General features: G+C 45.9%; 1 protein-coding gene and 1 long non-coding RNA gene across 4 annotated transcripts in view; both read left to right on the top strand.

Annotated features, from left to right (window-relative positions):
* The first annotated feature begins 534 nt into the window (after positions 1 to 534).
* On the top strand, positions 535 to 3,787 carry ZCCHC12 (zinc finger CCHC-type containing 12). Its single transcript, XM_060137571.1, has 4 exons — positions 535 to 743; positions 1,098 to 1,149; positions 1,379 to 1,518; positions 1,945 to 3,787. Exon 4 carries the CDS (start codon positions 2,054 to 2,056, stop codon positions 3,263 to 3,265), a length of 1,212 nt encoding a protein of 403 aa, XP_059993554.1. The 5' UTR covers positions 535 to 743; positions 1,098 to 1,149; positions 1,379 to 1,518; positions 1,945 to 2,053; the 3' UTR covers positions 3,266 to 3,787.
* An 11,374-nt stretch (positions 3,788 to 15,161) lies between these two features.
* Positions 15,162 to 17,743, top strand: part of LOC132513513 (uncharacterized) — a 37,583-nt gene continuing 35,001 nt past the window's right edge. For all 3 annotated transcript variants that reach the window (XR_009538492.1, XR_009538491.1, XR_009538490.1), the window contains exon 1: positions 15,162 to 15,336. This is a non-coding gene — a long non-coding RNA (uncharacterized LOC132513513). The remainder of the gene's footprint in view (positions 15,337 to 17,743) is intronic.

The raw sequence follows: 17,743 nt of genomic DNA, 5'->3' as shown, positions 1-17,743 counted from the left end.
ACAAGCTCCCCCAAATGATTGAGGCAGCCAGCCATGCACGCATACTTTAGTGAGTATTGGTTAAGAGCCTGAGTGCCCAAGTCCCCTCACTGTTAAATGGACGTGGTACTGCCACCTCCTTCACAGTAAAAAAAAAAAAAAAAAGTCTGTGCGAGCTGTCTGCACAAAGAAAGCGCTAACGCTCTTTTCTTTTCTCCACTCCGCCTCTACGAAGGTGAAGAACTTTTATTGCTTATTTGAAATCCATTCCGCCTCATGTTTAATGCACCTGGCTTCAAGGCCCAGGGTTGAGGCGAGGAAGAGAGGGAGAGGGGAAGACTCGAAAACTCCTCCGGTCCCCGCAGCCAAGCTGCACTTGACGTCCCGGGGACCTGCGGGTCACCGCCCCAGCCCCTCGGCCGCCGGCGCACATTTGCGTCCTGCCCGAGGCGCCGCGGGGCGTCCGCCCCCGCGCTCCGTTGATTGGCCCCGCCTGCCAGCTCGTCACGCTCTTTTGTCTCGGGGGGTGGGGGGGGGTGGGGGGGTGGCAGAGATAAAAGCAGCCACGGCTGCCGTGGGAACTGTGCGGCCTCGACTCGGCTACCACTCGCTGGGTGGCCGTGCGAAGCAGCTCCGTCGGGCGGTCCCGGGTCGCTCAGCGGCCGAGGAGGCGTCCGTCCTTTCGCCCTGCAGGGCCGCGGAGACTGAAGGCGGAATCACAGCTGTCAACGCCGGAGCGTCCGCTGCCCACCAGCCGAACACAGGTAAAGCAAGGGGGCGCGATTGCCCCGCGAGGAGAGAGGAGGGGGAAGCCCTACCAGGACTGGGCGGCTCCCCGTTTGGGAAATCGAGGGGTGTGCGGCAGGGGGGAGGAGCACTCCCGCGGCCCGGCTGCGCTGAGGGAGGAGGTGGGGTTCCACTGGCTGCTGCCGAACGGGTAGGATTTGCCTGGATTGAGAGGGCGGGCGTTTTCGGGGGGAAGTGGCAAGGGGCGCGTTGGTATTGGGGGGAGAATCGCAAAGTGTCTGCCTTGAACCCCTTTGCATCTCCTCATCCCTTCCTGGGGGAGGAATACGTGGGTGTGAGCGTCCAACTCCTATTCCCTTTCTCCTTGGCAGGCGACCAAAGCCGAATCCGAACTTGAATTCTGTGCGGCTGATTGCAGAGCTGGTAGGGCGACGATTTCCCGGGGGAATTGTAATGGGAGGGGGGCTTGCTTTGGCTTGTATTCAGACGTGGGAGAAGGAATTTTCCGTCTGGGTACTACGGAGGCCGCTGGAGGAGGGGGGAGGGGAGGGGGCGGGGGCGGGGGCGGGGGCGGGCGCGGGGTGGGAGCGGGATGAGGGATGAGGCTGCTTCTGACCCTTCCCTCCCTGCCCTGCCCTCTGCGGCGGCGCAGTCTTGACGCCCTAAGGTCCCGGATCGGCGACCCCCGGGGGACAGCGATCGACCGTACCCCAGAGGCGAGCTTTCTCACGGAGGCCACCGGTTGCAGAAGCTGGAAGTGAAATAAAGGCGCGCGCTTGCTCCTGAGCTCCTGTAAGAATCTGAAAAATAATGGGGCGGGGGAGAGGGGACTTTAAGAAAGGGGTGTGGTTGAGACCGGAGACCAAGAGGTTAATGAGATCTTATTTATTCCCACAAATCTGTGACCGCTGTGCTCTATTTTGAGAGCCCAATATCAGCTCCATACACTGTTACACTTAGAATTAGAAGCAACAGTTGCCGTCCCTCTTGAAGGACTGGCGGGAGGGGATGGATGAGGCTGTAAAAAGCACCCTGCTAACACGGAGACACCGGCTGGCTCCGTGAGGTTGTAACTGCCAGTCTTCTGGAGGATATTTTTAGGGCAGTGGGCAGATATAAAATGTACTGCAGGATATTCAGGAAGGGAGATAATACAGCTGCAGCCCGTCCCTTATTAACTCCTCCTCCCGCTTTTTGTTTTGTTTTCTTTTTTTGCAGTTGCTACCGAGATAAGAGGAAGGCAGAGCCCCCCAGCACGCCTGCAGATTAGGCTCTTCCAAAAAGCCTGAGCATCTTGTTACATTCAGAAACCCGGTCATCGTCCGTCATGGCTAGCATCATTGCGCGCGTGGGTAACAGCCGGCGGCAGAACGCACCCTTGCCGCCTTGGGCCCATTCTATGCTAAGGTCCCTGGAGAGAAGTCTTGGTCCTTTAATGGCCAACATGGCAGAGAGAAACATGAAGTTGTTCTCGGGGAGGGTGATGCCAGCCCAGGGGGAAGAAACCTTTGAAAACTGGCTGACCCAAGTCAATGGGGTCCTACCAGATTGGAATATGTCTGAGGAGGAAAAACTCAAGCGCTTGATGAAAACCCTGAGGGGCCCCGCGCGGGAGGTCATGCGTTTGCTGCAGGCGGCCAACCCCAATCTAAGTGTGGCAGATTTCTTGCACGCCATGAAATTGGTGTTTGGGGAGTCTGAAAGCAGTGTGACCGCTCATGGTAGATTTTTTAACACCCTGCAGGCACAAGGGGAGAAAGCCTCCCTTTACGTGATCCGTTTAGAGGTGCAGCTCCAGAATGCTATTCAGGCAGGGATCATAGCTCAGAAAGATGCAAACCAGAGTCGCCTGCACCAGCTCCTTTTAGGGGCTGAGCTGAATGGGGACCTGCGCTTCAGGCTGAAGAATCTTCTCAGGATGTATGCAAATGAGCAGGAACGTCTCCCCAGCTTCCTGGAGTTAATCAGAATGATAAGGGAGGAAGAGGATTGGGATGACACTTTTATTAAACGGAAGCGGGCCAAGAGATCTGAGTCAATGGTGGAGAGGGCAACTAGCCCAGTGGCATTTGGGGGCTCCCGACCCATAGTGATCGGTAATGCCGACTGCAGCGTGATAGAGATAGATGATACCCCCGATGATGACTCAGATGAGGATGTGATCCTGGTGGAGTCTCAGGACCCTCCACTTTCATTCTCGAGTTCTCCTCTCCCCAGACGCAGGGCCAGACCTCGGAATCAAGTGCTAGTCATTGATTCCCCCAGCAATTCCAGGGCTCAATCTCCTTGTACCAGCGGGGGTTCTGGGTATAAGAATGATGGTCCTGGGGATGTGCGTAGAACCAGGAAGCGAAAAAACACAATCCACTGTTCGTACTGTGGACAGGAGGGCCACTCAAAGGAAACCTGTGACAATGAGAGCAACAAGGCCCAGATGTTTGAGAACCTGATCATCACCCTGCAGGAGCTGACGCATACCGAGGAGGAGGGGTCAAGAGAGGCCCCTGGCCAACCCAGTGACCCTTCTGAGCCACAGTGAGGTGCTAGCCCCCAGCTTTAAATGAACCCTAACCTATATACAGAGTCCAGCAATGGGAAAAATGGCGGGTGGTGCTTCTAATTGCATGAATGAATCCACAAGGTGGCTTTCTTTTGGGGTGGAAGACAAAGGGTCTTGAATATTAGCACAGTGGAGGGAGATGGCCTGACCTCCGTCCTTGCTTCCAATCCCCTGCTGCCCAAGGGTCTACCTTCTGTGTGTGCCCCTTTCCTTGATGGCTTTATTCTCTTTGTGAAACTGGTATAATTCATTGTTAAATATTAAAACAATAAAGGGAAGTACAAAAAGTACAAGTAACCCCAAACCCTCCAACCCTTATATAACCATTGTCAACCCTGTGATGAATGTCCTTCTAGATAGTTCCCTATACCTATGTACCCAGACAGATATATGTATAGAAAAAAGTGATCAAATATAAGTGCCGTTCTAAAGTGTATTTTTTCACCAAATAATATATGTTGTGGGCGTCTTTCTATGTCAATAAATATATATCAGCATCTATCTTAATGTCTCTGATATTATTTTAGGAAGAAGTAAAGGAAAAAGGAATAAGAAAAATATAGTAAAAAGCTATAAACGGTGGGGTTATACCCTGAGGTGGGGTTTTTATTAACTTCCCTTTGCAGATGGGGAAAAAGGAAGAAGAAATGGGCTGACATATTCCCCAGAGGTAAATGGACAGAGCCCCTTTACCACAGCTGACCTGTCCCTTAGGTCACAGAGCCAAACTGTGGCACCCGCTAGCTGACGACACGCTAATGCTTTCTTCTCTAATGTATCCAGAGGATTCTGAGAGCGGGGGAGTCTGGTGCTGAATAGCCCAAAATGAGGAGCCCAGCGGCTCCGTTCCTGACCACTTTGGGGAGGGGCATCCCTCCCTCCTCTGGGTGGACTTCTGAGATCGCTGCTGCCGCTGCTTCACCGCATCCTGGTCACAACTGGGAATCTCTCCTGGGGGCTGACATGGCCCTCTTCCCACTCCCCAGTTAAGGAAAGGGAGCCCAGCACCAGGAGGCTCAGCTCCTCACAGCGCCCTGAGCCTCAGCCTGGAAGCCCTGAAGCTACATGTTAGAGGACACGTGCAGCCCGAGGACTCCAAGCCCAACCCCACTCACCCCAGGAACTGAGAATAGCTGGGGAGGAGCGAAAAGCAATATAGTTGCCAGGACGCATGAAGGAACACGGGGATCAGAAAGCCTGGAAGCTCTCCACGTTATTTTAGTGGAGTGGTGGGCATTCATGGCCTGGAGAGGTGGGATGGGGTTGGGGGGGGGCGGAGAACCTTCCCAGGAACCTGCCCTGTCCCCTCTCCTGATCTCATATCCGAGGGTGGTAAAAGAGGACGTATCTGACCTCAGACCCTGAGGATCCCTATGTTTCTTGTAGGTGTATAAGTTCCTACCTCTGTGAGCAGGACAGGGCTGGGGGTGGGTGGTGGAGGGGGACGACTGCATTTAAGCCATGGGGTGGAGCGAAACGAACGCGCACACCTGGGGACCTGAAGCAGCTGTCCTGCAGGAAATCGGTGCTCCACAGAGCCGAGAGGACAGCGCTCGCAGCAGCGGGAGATGGTGTGTCAGGGGCTAAGCACAGAGCAAGAGCAGAGCGGCTGAGGGCCCGATGACCAGGGACACTCACATGGAGCCTGACAGGGACAGGAAGCCCGGTGGGAATCACAGACTCCAGGGTTTCATACAGAACTCTGGGCTGTGTGTGCCAGGAATGGTACAGCTTGAGGCGCCCAGGGAGAGACAGTGGGCTTCTAATTATGTTAGCAGGTGAGGGCGGAGGGAGGGGGAGATGCCAGGCGCTGTAAGAAGCCAGTGCAGCCTTCCCTGGGCTGCCACGCCTTGAACCTGCCTTGAAAGACACCCCCCAGTGCCCCCCACACACACTGCCACACACTCTCGGTGCAGGGGTTTGGAGGCTCAGCCTCCCTAGCTCTGCCATTACTCCTCCCCCACCCCTAGCATCCCAGGTTTGCCTTAAGCCTCGGCCTCCTTAACCCTCCTGGCCAGAGGGAGACTGGGAGGGCCTCTCTGCCTCGGACCCTTTAGCTGAGAACCGGCCAGGAGCGCAGCCTCTAGAGGCCCTCTCCTTGCATCCATCCATGGCAGCTCTGGGACCTTGGTAGCCACCTCTATCTCTCCAGAGCCAAAGAGGACCCCCCCCATCACCTTCAGGCAAGAGGCAGCTCCACTCAGGCCCCCAAAGCCACAGGGACCACCACCATTTCCCAGCTCACATAGATTTTTAACCCTTAATTCCTCATACCTCTCCCTTTCTGCTCGTCTTAATTTTACTTTATAAATACTTGTTGAATATTTGCCCAAAGACCCACTTTATGTTGCCATAATTTCTTTCTGGCACCAGGTAGAAGAGAAACCTGAAATGATAAATAAATTCTGCCCGTCTCACTACCCTCCTTTTCACTGGAGTTAGCTTGGGAGTTCAGTATAGACCACCGCCTTGAAAATTTGTTCTGTGATTCACCCCCCTTTTCTTCCCTCCTCCATCCTCCTCTTTATTGTATGAACTTGAGATTGTCTACATTTTTATTTCGCCAACCTGATGTGATCTGACATTTCTTTTTTCACTTTGTGTGACACTGGCTTTTCCTTTACTCAAGAAATATGTATTCTCACTAATTAGGAGACATGGAACCGAGACCTGGGCATTCAGATCAGACTAATGGGGTTAGCCTAAAAAAGACTTCATCTCAAACGATAGGCTTCTTTTCTTCCTTTCTGCCTTCATTTCTCATTGGTCGCTAGGAGATGAAAATCACCCTTTTGTCTTGTCAGAAGAAACTGGCCTCCGAGTACCCTTCTGTATTATGTCTCTCTCCTTCCTGGCACTCTTTTCCCTTGGTTTCCATGAGACCCTCTCTCACGGTTCCCCCCTCCCCGACCTTCTTGGTGCCCAGTTCTGAGTCTCCTTTGCTGAATCTTCTCCTTCTTCCTGATCCTTCTATAATAGTAATCAAAATCATCACAACTGCGATTTATTAAGAGCTTACTGAGTACCAGGCACCCTGTACCAAGTCCTTTAAACACATTAGCTCCTTTAAGCCTCAGATCAACTCCATAAAATAGGTATTACGATTAGCACATGTTTCAGATGAGGAAACACTCCGCAAAGTGAAGAAACCTGCCTAGGGGCATGCAGCTAGTTAGTGGTGGAGCCAGAGGTCACTCTCCCAGGTGAGAAGGCTATGCTTCTTACACGTCTTAACTCTCCTGTGTTCACAGCACCCTACGATGTAGGTGTTATTATCTGCATATGAAGTATGAGGAAACTGAAGTTTATAAATTCAGGATAATAAGACCTGTCTTCCCCAGGTGCCCAGTGTATGAGTGACTGGCATAGGGCTGGTCCATTGTAGGCTCTCAAGAAATGGTAGCTATTATTACTCGGCTAGAATGCATTATTCTGCTACAGAAGGAAGGACGGGGAAAATTAAATGCAGTCCATGCTACGCAGGCAGTGCTGATTCAGTGTTAATCTGACACCATGACAGTTGGGCTCCAGGAGCTACGCCGAACCTGGCCCCTGACAGGTACAAGAGTGGATTCAGAAATGCCTGAGTGTTTTAGTGATGGTGATGATGGTGGTAATGATGATGATTGATGATGGGGTGATAAGGGAACACTTACTGAATGCCGAGGTGGATTTCTCCTACTTTTGGTGTCCCCAGAGGAGGTCTCCTTCCCCCACATGTCAGAGGCACTCCTATCCTTTCAGACAGGTCAAGACCAGCCAAGTCTTCCCCCACTCAAACAACTCCCCTGAGCAGCAGATGGGAGCTAGGGGTCAGGGGAGCTGATCCCAGAGGGTCACACAGGCTCCCCAGTGCGTGGCTGGAAGGAGACATGACTGAGGTCTGAGGAGTTCTTTACGATCCAGGTAACCCGCCAATCCTGTCACTACCAGGGATCTCAGGGACAGGATAAAAGGGGGCACAGGGAGTGGGGCTGGGTTTCCCACTGCATCCTGACAGGGTGTATGGATCTCCAGCTGCAGCATCTCATCTCAGATCAGAGGTCACAGTTTATCATGGCCTCTCACAACTGCTCTTTCAGATATGTACCACACTCACCATCCCCACTTTACAGACCAGCATGTTGACACACACATGGTTATAGGACCTTGCCTAAGATCAGACAGCTAGTAAAAGTTGGAGCTGGAACTGAACATCAGATTTGCCCCTCCCCAGAGACTGCAGTCTTTACCACTGTGTTGTAAAGTCATTCCTAAGGTAACAGGTACAAGACATCTGATCATTCTATTGGCTGCATCCTGGGTATGGATTTCTGAATTGTCACACTCACACCCTAAGCATAGTAGGATGGCCTTGGTCTCATTTCTTTTATTGAACAAGACAGAAAAAGTTATCATTTTAGGAAACTTCCATCTCAGAGCCTGAAACCATCTTCTCCTCGTATTTATTTTTATATCCAATTTCTGGGATAAGATACTAAAAATAACAAATTGTTGGTAAGGACGTGGGCTAGAGTCTCTCTCCCACACTGCTGGCAGGACTGAGAATTGACACATTCTTTCTACAAGGCCAAGGGGAAAATGTATCAAAGGTTGAATGTGAAAACCCTGAATCCAGCAGTTTAACTTCCCGAAATTGAGGCTAAGAAAGTAACTGAACAAGTGTAAAAATTCTTATGAACAAAGATGTTTATTCTAGCTTTTAATTTTTTTGTAATAGTGGAAAACTGGAAACAACTTGAAAGACCACGAGTAAAGTTTGGCTGAATAAATTAGGCTCCGCACTTGGAATGGAATGCTACGCTTTTAAAACTCTGGGAGTGCTTTCAGATCATTGGGCCCAACCAGACAAATGAAGAGTGGTCCCTCTAGAAAGGGGCTTAGAAGACCACCAGTCCACCAGGGCTTATGTGTTATCTGTGACTCCCAATGTGCTGTGTCTATCAGCCTGGTCCTCCCCTTCATCTGGCAAAACTCTTGTCAAATTTCTAGTATCATCTCCCCTGGCACTCCTTCGGGACAGCTTTCTCTGACTCCACTAAAGGTCATTCCTTACAGCTTAGGTAGTACTTTGTATTGTAACTGCTTGTCTAATTATCTGTCCTCCCCAGGAGGCTTATAACCCCTGTGCAGAGCACAGGAAGTTTTCAATACCTTGGTACAGAATCCAGGCACACTCTCACTACACGTGTTTGCCCTGGCTATTGTAACTCTTCCTCTAGATATCCCTGTGCCTTGACTCCCCACCATGTTCAAGTATTTGCTCAAATGGCACCTCCTCCTGAACAGCCCATTTAAAACTGCGCACCTGCACCCCCCAAAGTAAAATACTTAGGAATAAACCTGACCAAGGAGGTGAAAGACATACGTTGAGAACTATAAAACATTAATAAAGGAAACTGAAGATGATTCAAAGAAATGGAAAGATATCCCATGCTCTTGGACTGGAAGAATGAATATTGTTAAAAAGGCCATACTACCCAAAGCAATCTACAGATTTAATGCAATCCCTATAAAATTACCCATGACATTCTTCACAGAAGTAAGACAAGTAATCCTAAAATTTATATGGAACCACAAAAGACCCAGAATTGCCAAAGCAATCCTGAAGGAAAAGAATAAAGCAGGAGGCATAACCCTCCCAGACTTGAGACAATACTACAAAGCTACAGTAATCAAAACACTGTGGTACTGGCACAAAAACAGACATATGGATCAGTGGAACAGAATAGAGAGCTCAGAAATAAACCCACACACCTACAGTCAATTAACCTTTTGACAAAGAAGGCAAGAATATACAATGAGAAAAAGACAGTCTCTTCAGCAAGTGGTGTTGGGAAAGTTGGACAGCCACATGTAAATCAATGAAGTTAGAACACACCCTCTCATCATACACAAAAATACACTCAAAATGGCTTAAAGACTACATAAGATATGACCTAAGTGTCCATCAACAGATGAATGGATAAAGAAGATGTGGCACATATATACAATGGAATATTACTCAGCCATAAAAAGAAACGAGATTGAGTTATTTGTAGTGAGGTGGATGGACCTAGAGTCTGTCATACAGAGTGAAGTAAGTCAGAAAGGGAAAAACAAATACCGTATGCTAACACATATATATGGAATCTAAGAAAAAAAAAATGTCATGAAGAACCTAGGGGTAAGACGGGAATAAAGACACAGACCTACTAGAGAATGGACTTGAGGATATGGGGAGGGGGAAGGGTAAGCTGTGACAAAGTGAGAGAGTGGCATGGATATATATACACTACCAAACATAAAATAGATAGCTGGGGGAAGCAGCCGCATAGCACAGGGAAATCAGCTCAGTGCTTTGTGTCCACCTAGAGGGGTGGGATAGGGAGGGTGGGAGGAAGGGAGACGCAAGAGGGAAGCGATATGGGAACATATGTATATGTATAACTGATTCACTTTGTTATAAAGCAGAAACTAACACACCATTGTAAAGCAATTATACTCCAATAAAGATGTTAAAAAAATTAAAAAATAAAACTCCTAGAAGAAATCATAGGCAAAACATTCTCTGACATAAATCGTACCAATGTTTCCTTAGGTCAGTCTCCCAAGGCAATAGAAATAAAAACAAAAATAAACAAATGGGACCTAATCAAACTTACAAGCTCTGCACAGCAAAGGAAACCATAAGCAAAACAAAAAGACAACCTACAGAATGGGAAAAAATATTTGCAAATGATGCAACCGATGAGGGCTTAATTTCCAAAGTATACAAACAGCTCATACAACTCAACAAAAACAAAAAAACAAACAAAAAAATGGGCAGAAGACCTAAATAGACATTTCTCCAAAAAAAAAAAAAATACAAATGGCCAATAGGCGCATGAAAAGCTGCTCAACATCACTAATCATTAGAGAAATGCAAATCAAAACTACAGTGAGGTACCACCTCACACCACTCAGAATGGTCATCATTAAAAAATCTACAAATAACAAATGCTGGAGAGAGTGTGGCAAAAAGGGAACCCTCCTACATTGTTGGTGGGAATGTGAGTTGGTACAGCCACTATGGAAAACAGTATGAAGCTTCCTCAGAAAACTAAAAATAGAATTACCATATGATCCAGCAATCCCACTCCTGGGCATATATCCAGACAAAACTCTAATCCAATAGCCAAGACATGGAAACAACCTAAATGTTCATCGACATGATGATGAATGGATAAAGAAGATGTGGTAATATATATACAGTGAAATATTACTCAGTCATAAAAAAGAATTAAATATTGCCATTTGAAGCAACATGGATACAACTAGAGATTATCATACTAAGTGAAGTAAGTCAGAAAGAGAAAGACAAATACCATATGATATCACTTATATGTGGAATCTAAATATGACACAAATTAACCTATCTATGAAACAGAAAGAGATGCATGGACATAGAGAACAGACTGATGGTTGCCAAGAGGGAGGTGTTTGGGGAGGGATGGAGTGGGAGGTTGGGGTTAGCAGATGTAAGCTATTATATATGGAATGGATCAACAACAAGGTCCTAATGTATAGCCCAGGGAACTATATTTAGTATCCTATGATAAACCATAATGGAAAAGAATATATAAAAAAGAATTGTATATAACTGAATCACTTTGCTGTGCAGCAGAAATTAACACAACACTGTAAATCAACTATACTTCAATTAAAAAAAATAAATAGAACTGCACACCTGGACCAGCATTCTCATTTCCCTTTCCCTGCTGTTTGCCCATCACATGCCTCTCTTCTAGCATACTACATAATTTACTGATTTATTATGTTAATCGTTTATTCCCGCCTCTCCCCACTAGACTATAAACATTTTAGTCTGCTTAGTTCACTGGTGTATCCTCAGCTCCTAGAACACTGCCTGGAACATAAGCTGGATCTCAATAAATGTTTGTGGCTAGAATGAATGAAGTGCCTGTCACGCAGTAGGTACTCAGCGAGTGGCAACCTTTATTATTGCTCCTTTCCTGGAACAAATTTTACTGGAGGGGAGTCAGTCAAGGAGAGAACAGTGTACACTGCTGAACCACCACCCATCTAGTTGAGATCAGAAACCTGGGAGACTTTCTAGATCAATTGCTTGTTTCTCACTCTCCCAGGTTGTCACTTATTAGTTGGACCATTCACTCCTAGCATGGCAGAAAGTGAGAGATGGGTTTCTTTGTGGCTACATACATGTCACATCATCAGACCTTAGGTTTAGGTGTTTCAAAGTCCCAATCACTCCATGTGCATTTGTAAATATTAAAGATAACTTCCCTGTAAAATATGAATGTTTTGGGTAGTGTTTGCTCTTTCCCTTTTATTAAAGGATAATTAAGAATAATAATTATGTGGTGCAGCCACTATGGAAAACGGTATGGAGGTTCCTTAAAAAACTAAAAATAGAGCTACCATATGATCCAGCAATCCCACTCCTGGGCATGTATCCAGAAAAGAGGAAAACTCTAATTCAAAAAGATACATGCACCCCAATGTTTATAGTAGCACTGTTTACAATAGTCAAGACATGGAAACAACCCAAGTGCCCATCAACAGATGACTGATTTAAGAAGATGTGGTTATATATATACACATACAATGGGATATTACTCAGCCATAAAAACAGATGAAATATTGCCATTTGCAGCAACATGGATGGACCTAGAGAATATCATACGAAGTGAGGTCAGACAAAGACAAATACTACACGATATCACTTATATGTGGAATCTAAAAAATAGTACAAATAGTACTTATTTACAAAACGGAAACAGACTCACCGACATAAAAACAAACTTATGGTTACCAAAGGGGAAAGGGAGGGGGGAGGAATAAATTAGGAGTATGGGATCAACAGATACAAACTACTATACATAAAATAGATAAGCAACAAGGATTTACTGTGTAACACAGGGAACTATATTCAATATCTTGTGATAACCTATAATGGAAAATAATCTGAAAAATATATATGTAACTGAGTCACTTTGCTGTACACTTGAAACTAACACAATATTGTAAATCAACTATACTTCAATAAAAATATGTAAGACTTGCATGCATAATAAATAAATAACCTAAGATGTAAAAAAAGAGTAAAATAATGAATATTATTTTCATTCGCTATGTGTTGAACATGTCAATAATATAGTAAGAATTATTAACCCCATTTTAGAGGCGATAACTGGGTCTCAGCAAGAGACAGCAACAGGATTAAGGTGTCATATGCCAGTAAACAGATGGTAAGTCTGGCACCAAAGCCTATGAACTTTCCGTCATATATCTGAAGTAGAAGTGTTGACATTAATGAGAAAAACTGTATCACAGTGGAAGATCAGTTATTGGGGCAGGGGTACCAGGCAGATATGAACATCTGATCAATTTCCTGTTCATCAAGCACAGGTTAAAGCTGTTTGAAAATCTATAAGTAAAAGAACTTAAATTTTACTAGAGGGAACATGATGGAGGTTGATTTTAAATATCCTGAATGGACCAAGATCTAATTTAGCTCAAGGAAACATAATTGAAAATAGAATGTCTTCAGTATCACTGATCTCTGAAACTCAAGAAATGACACATAAACTTTTTCCTTCTCTGTCTGCTAGAATGCTTGGTAAAACTTTTTATTCACCAAATAATTTTAGAGTTGTTATAAAAGTATTTAGAATGTCACAAAACTATACAAAATATTTTACATGGTTAATATTTAAATAGCCATAAAAGTATACAGGAAGAAAAAATAAACCATAGGTGAATACTGAACATTGTGGCATATTTCTTTTAAATCCTTTTTCTAACTTTGTGGGTGTAGATATATGTACAATTTATTGAGTAAATTTTGTTCTTTTTCTGTTAATAAGTGCAATAATTTCAAAAGTAGAAAATAAAGATTGGCAAAAAGAGAAGTAAGGGGGTGGTAAAGTCTGAGCAAATATAAAAACACCCCCCCCCCCCGCCAAATACAAGAAATAAACACTGTGCTGTTACTGGCTGACAAATAATGATCATTAATTGTAGTAAGTATGATTATTTTCATAGACAAAGCAAAAGAATTGGTGGAAACGTTTCTGAAAATAAAATGAGGGACGTTAATGTAAAATCTGAAAGGCTTAGGAAAAGAAAATGATAAAACTCTTTTTACCATTAGAAGATACGAATGAAAGGAGAGAACTGAAGCTCAGCTAGAGGATGGTGGGTGAGCGTGGTGGATGTAGAGGAAGACATTATCATAAAATCACCCAGGCCCCAGCCACATCACAGGCTGACCTCACAATTACAATGCAGGGATCCTCTGCCCCACTTGGCTTACTATTAAGTGCAGTAGCTCATCAGAATAAAACAAGAGTGGTGAGAGCCACGGCAGGGGTGAGCCAGGGGACAGTCAGAACACAGAGGAGGGCCCTATAATCCGCGGGGTCAGGCTTCTCACAGGGGGTCATGTGCAGGCTGTAGGACTAGTATCCTCAGCAACTGGAAGCTCCGAGGGATCAGAGCTCTAACCAATGTGAAAGCTACGTACCTTACCACTGTGGTCAGAGAGCCCCAAGCTGGAGGTCCAAGAGGCGGGAGGAGCACACTGTTTCCAAGTTGAAGGTCTTGAGCTGTGGTGCTGAGGTCTCAGGGGCACTGGATGTCAGTGGGGACTTCAAAACCGTCAAGTGCTGGCTCCCCAAATATCACCAATGCACCTGTTGATAGGACAATGCTGAATTTATCACTTACCTCTGTAAGGGAGAACCCTCACCTCACAAAGCTTTGCCACTGTTTCAGGGAGGAAGGAAAGGGCAGAATTTATTGAGAAATGAAAGCATGGCTTAAGGCAGAGGGTCTTTCAACTCTGGGGCTTGATTAGGATTGGGTAAGGATCATGATACCAACAGTCTGGGACTGGTGGAAGCTGCAAGGGGAGGATTTTGAGGAGAGGGACTTAAAGAATTTCAGAGAGCAAACTGTTGCTGCTTTCCATTGAAGAGTTGAGGGATCTTTGGGGACGTTGCTGTAGTGAAGAAACTGTTTGCCTGGACAGAGGAGTCCTGGAAAAGTAATGCCAACGAAGACAGTGGACTAGCAAGACACATTTATGTACATAGTATGGCGTGCTTTTGTTTCTGTGTCCAGGCTGAGTGTGCGGATGGACTGTTTCCTCATATACAAAACATTTTTATGAATAATTCACCTTAGGTATGCGTTTGTTTGGTAGTGTCAAAATCCTTTCGTTTCTCTGAATCTCGAGGAAAGATAATACTCTTATCCTGAGAAACAACTAAATAGCTAGCTTTAACAGTCTGGTAAACCCTTTGGGTGGATTATTTTATTTAATCCTCACAAACACCTTGTGAAGTTGGTACTATTATTATCCCTATTTTATAAGAGGAGGAAACTGAGGCTCAGGGAGGTAATAATTAGCTCATATCGATGCGGCTACAAATGCATTTTTTTCGGAACGTCAACAAAAACCATCTTCAACAAAGCTTCCTTATTCTGTTCCGTTTTTGCAGAAGGGAGCTGGCATCCAGGTTCGAGATAATTATTTGACCATTCTGTCCTCTTTGGGGTCCTTCTCCCTTTGGGGAGAAAGGAGGAAGGGGTGGAGGCCGCCTCCAACTACTCCACTTTGGATCTGGGTCAGCTCCCCTCGGAATCGCGGCTTCGCCCTGGGCCAGCGGCGCGGCCACTTCCGCCGCAGATGCCTCCGCCTCTGCCTGGGCTGCCCCGCGGACCGGAAGCCACTCGCCAGTCCACGCATGCTCCGACCAGCTGGTGATAACAGCGCCGGTTTTGCCCGCTTCCGGCTACCAGGGGGCGCCAAGACATAATCGCGCGTGCGGGGAGGGGTGGCGGTCACGTGGTCAGGGAGCCGAGCGCTGGGGCGTAGGGGACCGCGGCTTGGAACTCCGGACGGCTGCAAGCCTGCTCAGGCTGCTTGTCTTCATCGCCTTCTTTCGCTGTGCGCGGACCACACGGTGGAACTGTAGCGGCGAAAGCGACTGAGGTCTGGGCGCAATTATCTGTAACCTCCTGGCGACCCTGCAAGAAGACGCGTGAGTTTCCCGGGCACCAGGAGGCCCTGGGAGGAGACACCTCACCCTTACTTTGTGGCAGTTTTTGCCCATTCCGCAACGCAAAGAAGGAGGGACTCGGTCCCAGCCTTTCCCCTAGCTCGGAGAGGTGCTGTTCCATCCCCTGGCACGTCCCCCATCGCCCTTAGATAGGTGTGCTTTCCTCTGGAGTATCCAAGGGGGCGGGTCTGGAGGGGAGGAGTTAGTATCTATCAGCTGTTCTGGCAGGACATCCTTGCCTAGTAAGCACTGACCAAATTGCCAAAAAAAATACCCAAACACACAAGCAAAAACCACTAACATTTTCACAGATATGCTGTAATAGAATAATTCACCTGGTTGTGAACAAGGCTTGAGAGTTGCAAGAAGTGAATTTGTTACCTGACTACAGTTTATTGCTTGGAGTAGGGGCCTGGCGCACTCACACTTAAACTGGCAGACCACAGATTGTCCAGATTACACAGTGGGATCACCCAACCGGAAACGCATTGTACACCTCATCACGCAATATTCAGAGAGGCTGACTTTGATGTTTCTGTCAGCACAGCCCCAAACCCCAACCGACAAAAATGCCTCAGAAACTTCATTTACCACAGTTCTTACCAGGTCTTGTCATGGAGGAAAAAAGTTAATTTAGAGAGAAACTAAATAATGTAATAGATTGAGGGATTTTTTTTAAAAAAGAGCCTTTATACTTTGCATACCATTAAATTCAATCATTTTACATGTTCACTTGTTTTTACTAAACTTATGGAGTTGTGTAACCATCACCAGAATCCAGTTTTAGAGCATTTTTATCACCCCTCCCCAAATTCCCAAAAGACTGTTTGTAGTTAATCTCTCCTCCTACCTCTAGTCCTAAGCAACCATGTAACTGCCCTGTGTCTCTATAGTTGCTTTTTCTGAACAGTTCATGTGAATGGAATTTTACAATATGTGGTCTTTTGTGAATGGCTTCTTTCACTTAGCATGATGTTTTCCAGGTTCATCCATGCTGTAGCATGTATCAGTACCTCATTGCTTTTTTTTTTTTACATCTTTATTGGAGTATAATTGCTTTACAATGGTGTTAGTTTCTGCTTTATAACAAAGTGAATCAGTTATACGTATACATTATGTTCCCATATCTCCTACCTCCTGCATCTCCCTCCCTCCCACCCTCCCTATCCCACCCCTCCAGGTGGTCACAAAGCACCGAGATGATCTCCCTGTGCTATGCGGCTGCCTCCCACTAGCTATCTGTCTTATGTTTGGTAGTGTATATATGTCCATGCCACACTCTCTCGCCTCATCACAGCTTACCCTTCCCCCTCCCCATATCCTCAAGTCCATTCTCTAGTAGGTCTGTGTCTTTATTCCTGTCTTACCCCTAGGTTCTTCATGACATTTTTTTCCTTAAATTCCATATGTATGTGTTAGCATACGGTACCTGTCTCTCTCTTTCTGACTTACTTCACTCTGTATGACAGACTCCAGGTCCATCCACCTCATTACAAATAGCTCAATTTCGTTTCTTTTTATGGCTGAGTAATATTCCATTGTATATATGTGTGCATGGCGGAATAACATTCCATGGAATGGGTATACCACATTTACTTATCCATCTATCGGTTGATGGACATTTATTTCCACTTTTTGGTTATCATGGGTAATCCTATTGTGAACATTTGTGAGGACATATGTTTTCAATTCTCTTGATTTCACTGCCCTGCTCAGGTGCTGCCATAGTGCCCTTAGCAGACCTCTGTCATAACTCTTAACACACTGCCCTGTAAGCTTGGGTTCATTCTCTGTCTCTACACTGGAAAGGGCAAGGACCATGTTCACTTGTTCCCTGGTCTAGGAGTGGGATTTCTGGGTCATAAGGTGACTGCATGTTTAACTTCTTTAGGAACATCCAGACTGTTTTCTAAAGTGGCTGTACCATTTAATATTCCCGTCGGTAAATGTATGAAGGTTCCAATTTCTCCACATACTCACCAACACTTGTTTTGTCTTTTTGTTTGGTATCTCATTGTGATGTTAATTTGCCCAGACTGAGTGGTATTTAGCTAGTTTCACTTCACTTTAATGGATACCTATTTTAATATTTTAATCTAGGAGCTGAAATGAATAATACATGGTCCCTCCTTGCAAGGAGCTCATATATAGTCCCTTCAGGGAGACAGGTAGAGAAACAGATAATTACAGTACAGTGTGTTAAGTGTTCTGATGGAGCTGAGCAAGGGATGCTCTGGGGAGCAGAGAAGAGGGACACCTAACCTAGTCTGGGGGGGGGGAGGATGGAGGAAAGTATTCTTTTCTAAATTGAAGTATAGTTGATTTACAATATTATGTTAGTTTCAGGTGTACAGCAAGGTGATTCAGTTATATATTTTTCAAATTCTTT

The sequence above is a fragment of the Lagenorhynchus albirostris genome, chromosome X, assembly GCF_949774975.1.
Source record: "Lagenorhynchus albirostris chromosome X, mLagAlb1.1, whole genome shotgun sequence".
NCBI classification, from domain to species: Eukaryota; Metazoa; Chordata; class Mammalia; order Artiodactyla; family Delphinidae; genus Lagenorhynchus; species Lagenorhynchus albirostris.
Note: the sequence above shows the minus strand (reverse complement) of the source record. Positions and strands in the feature narration are given on the sequence as shown.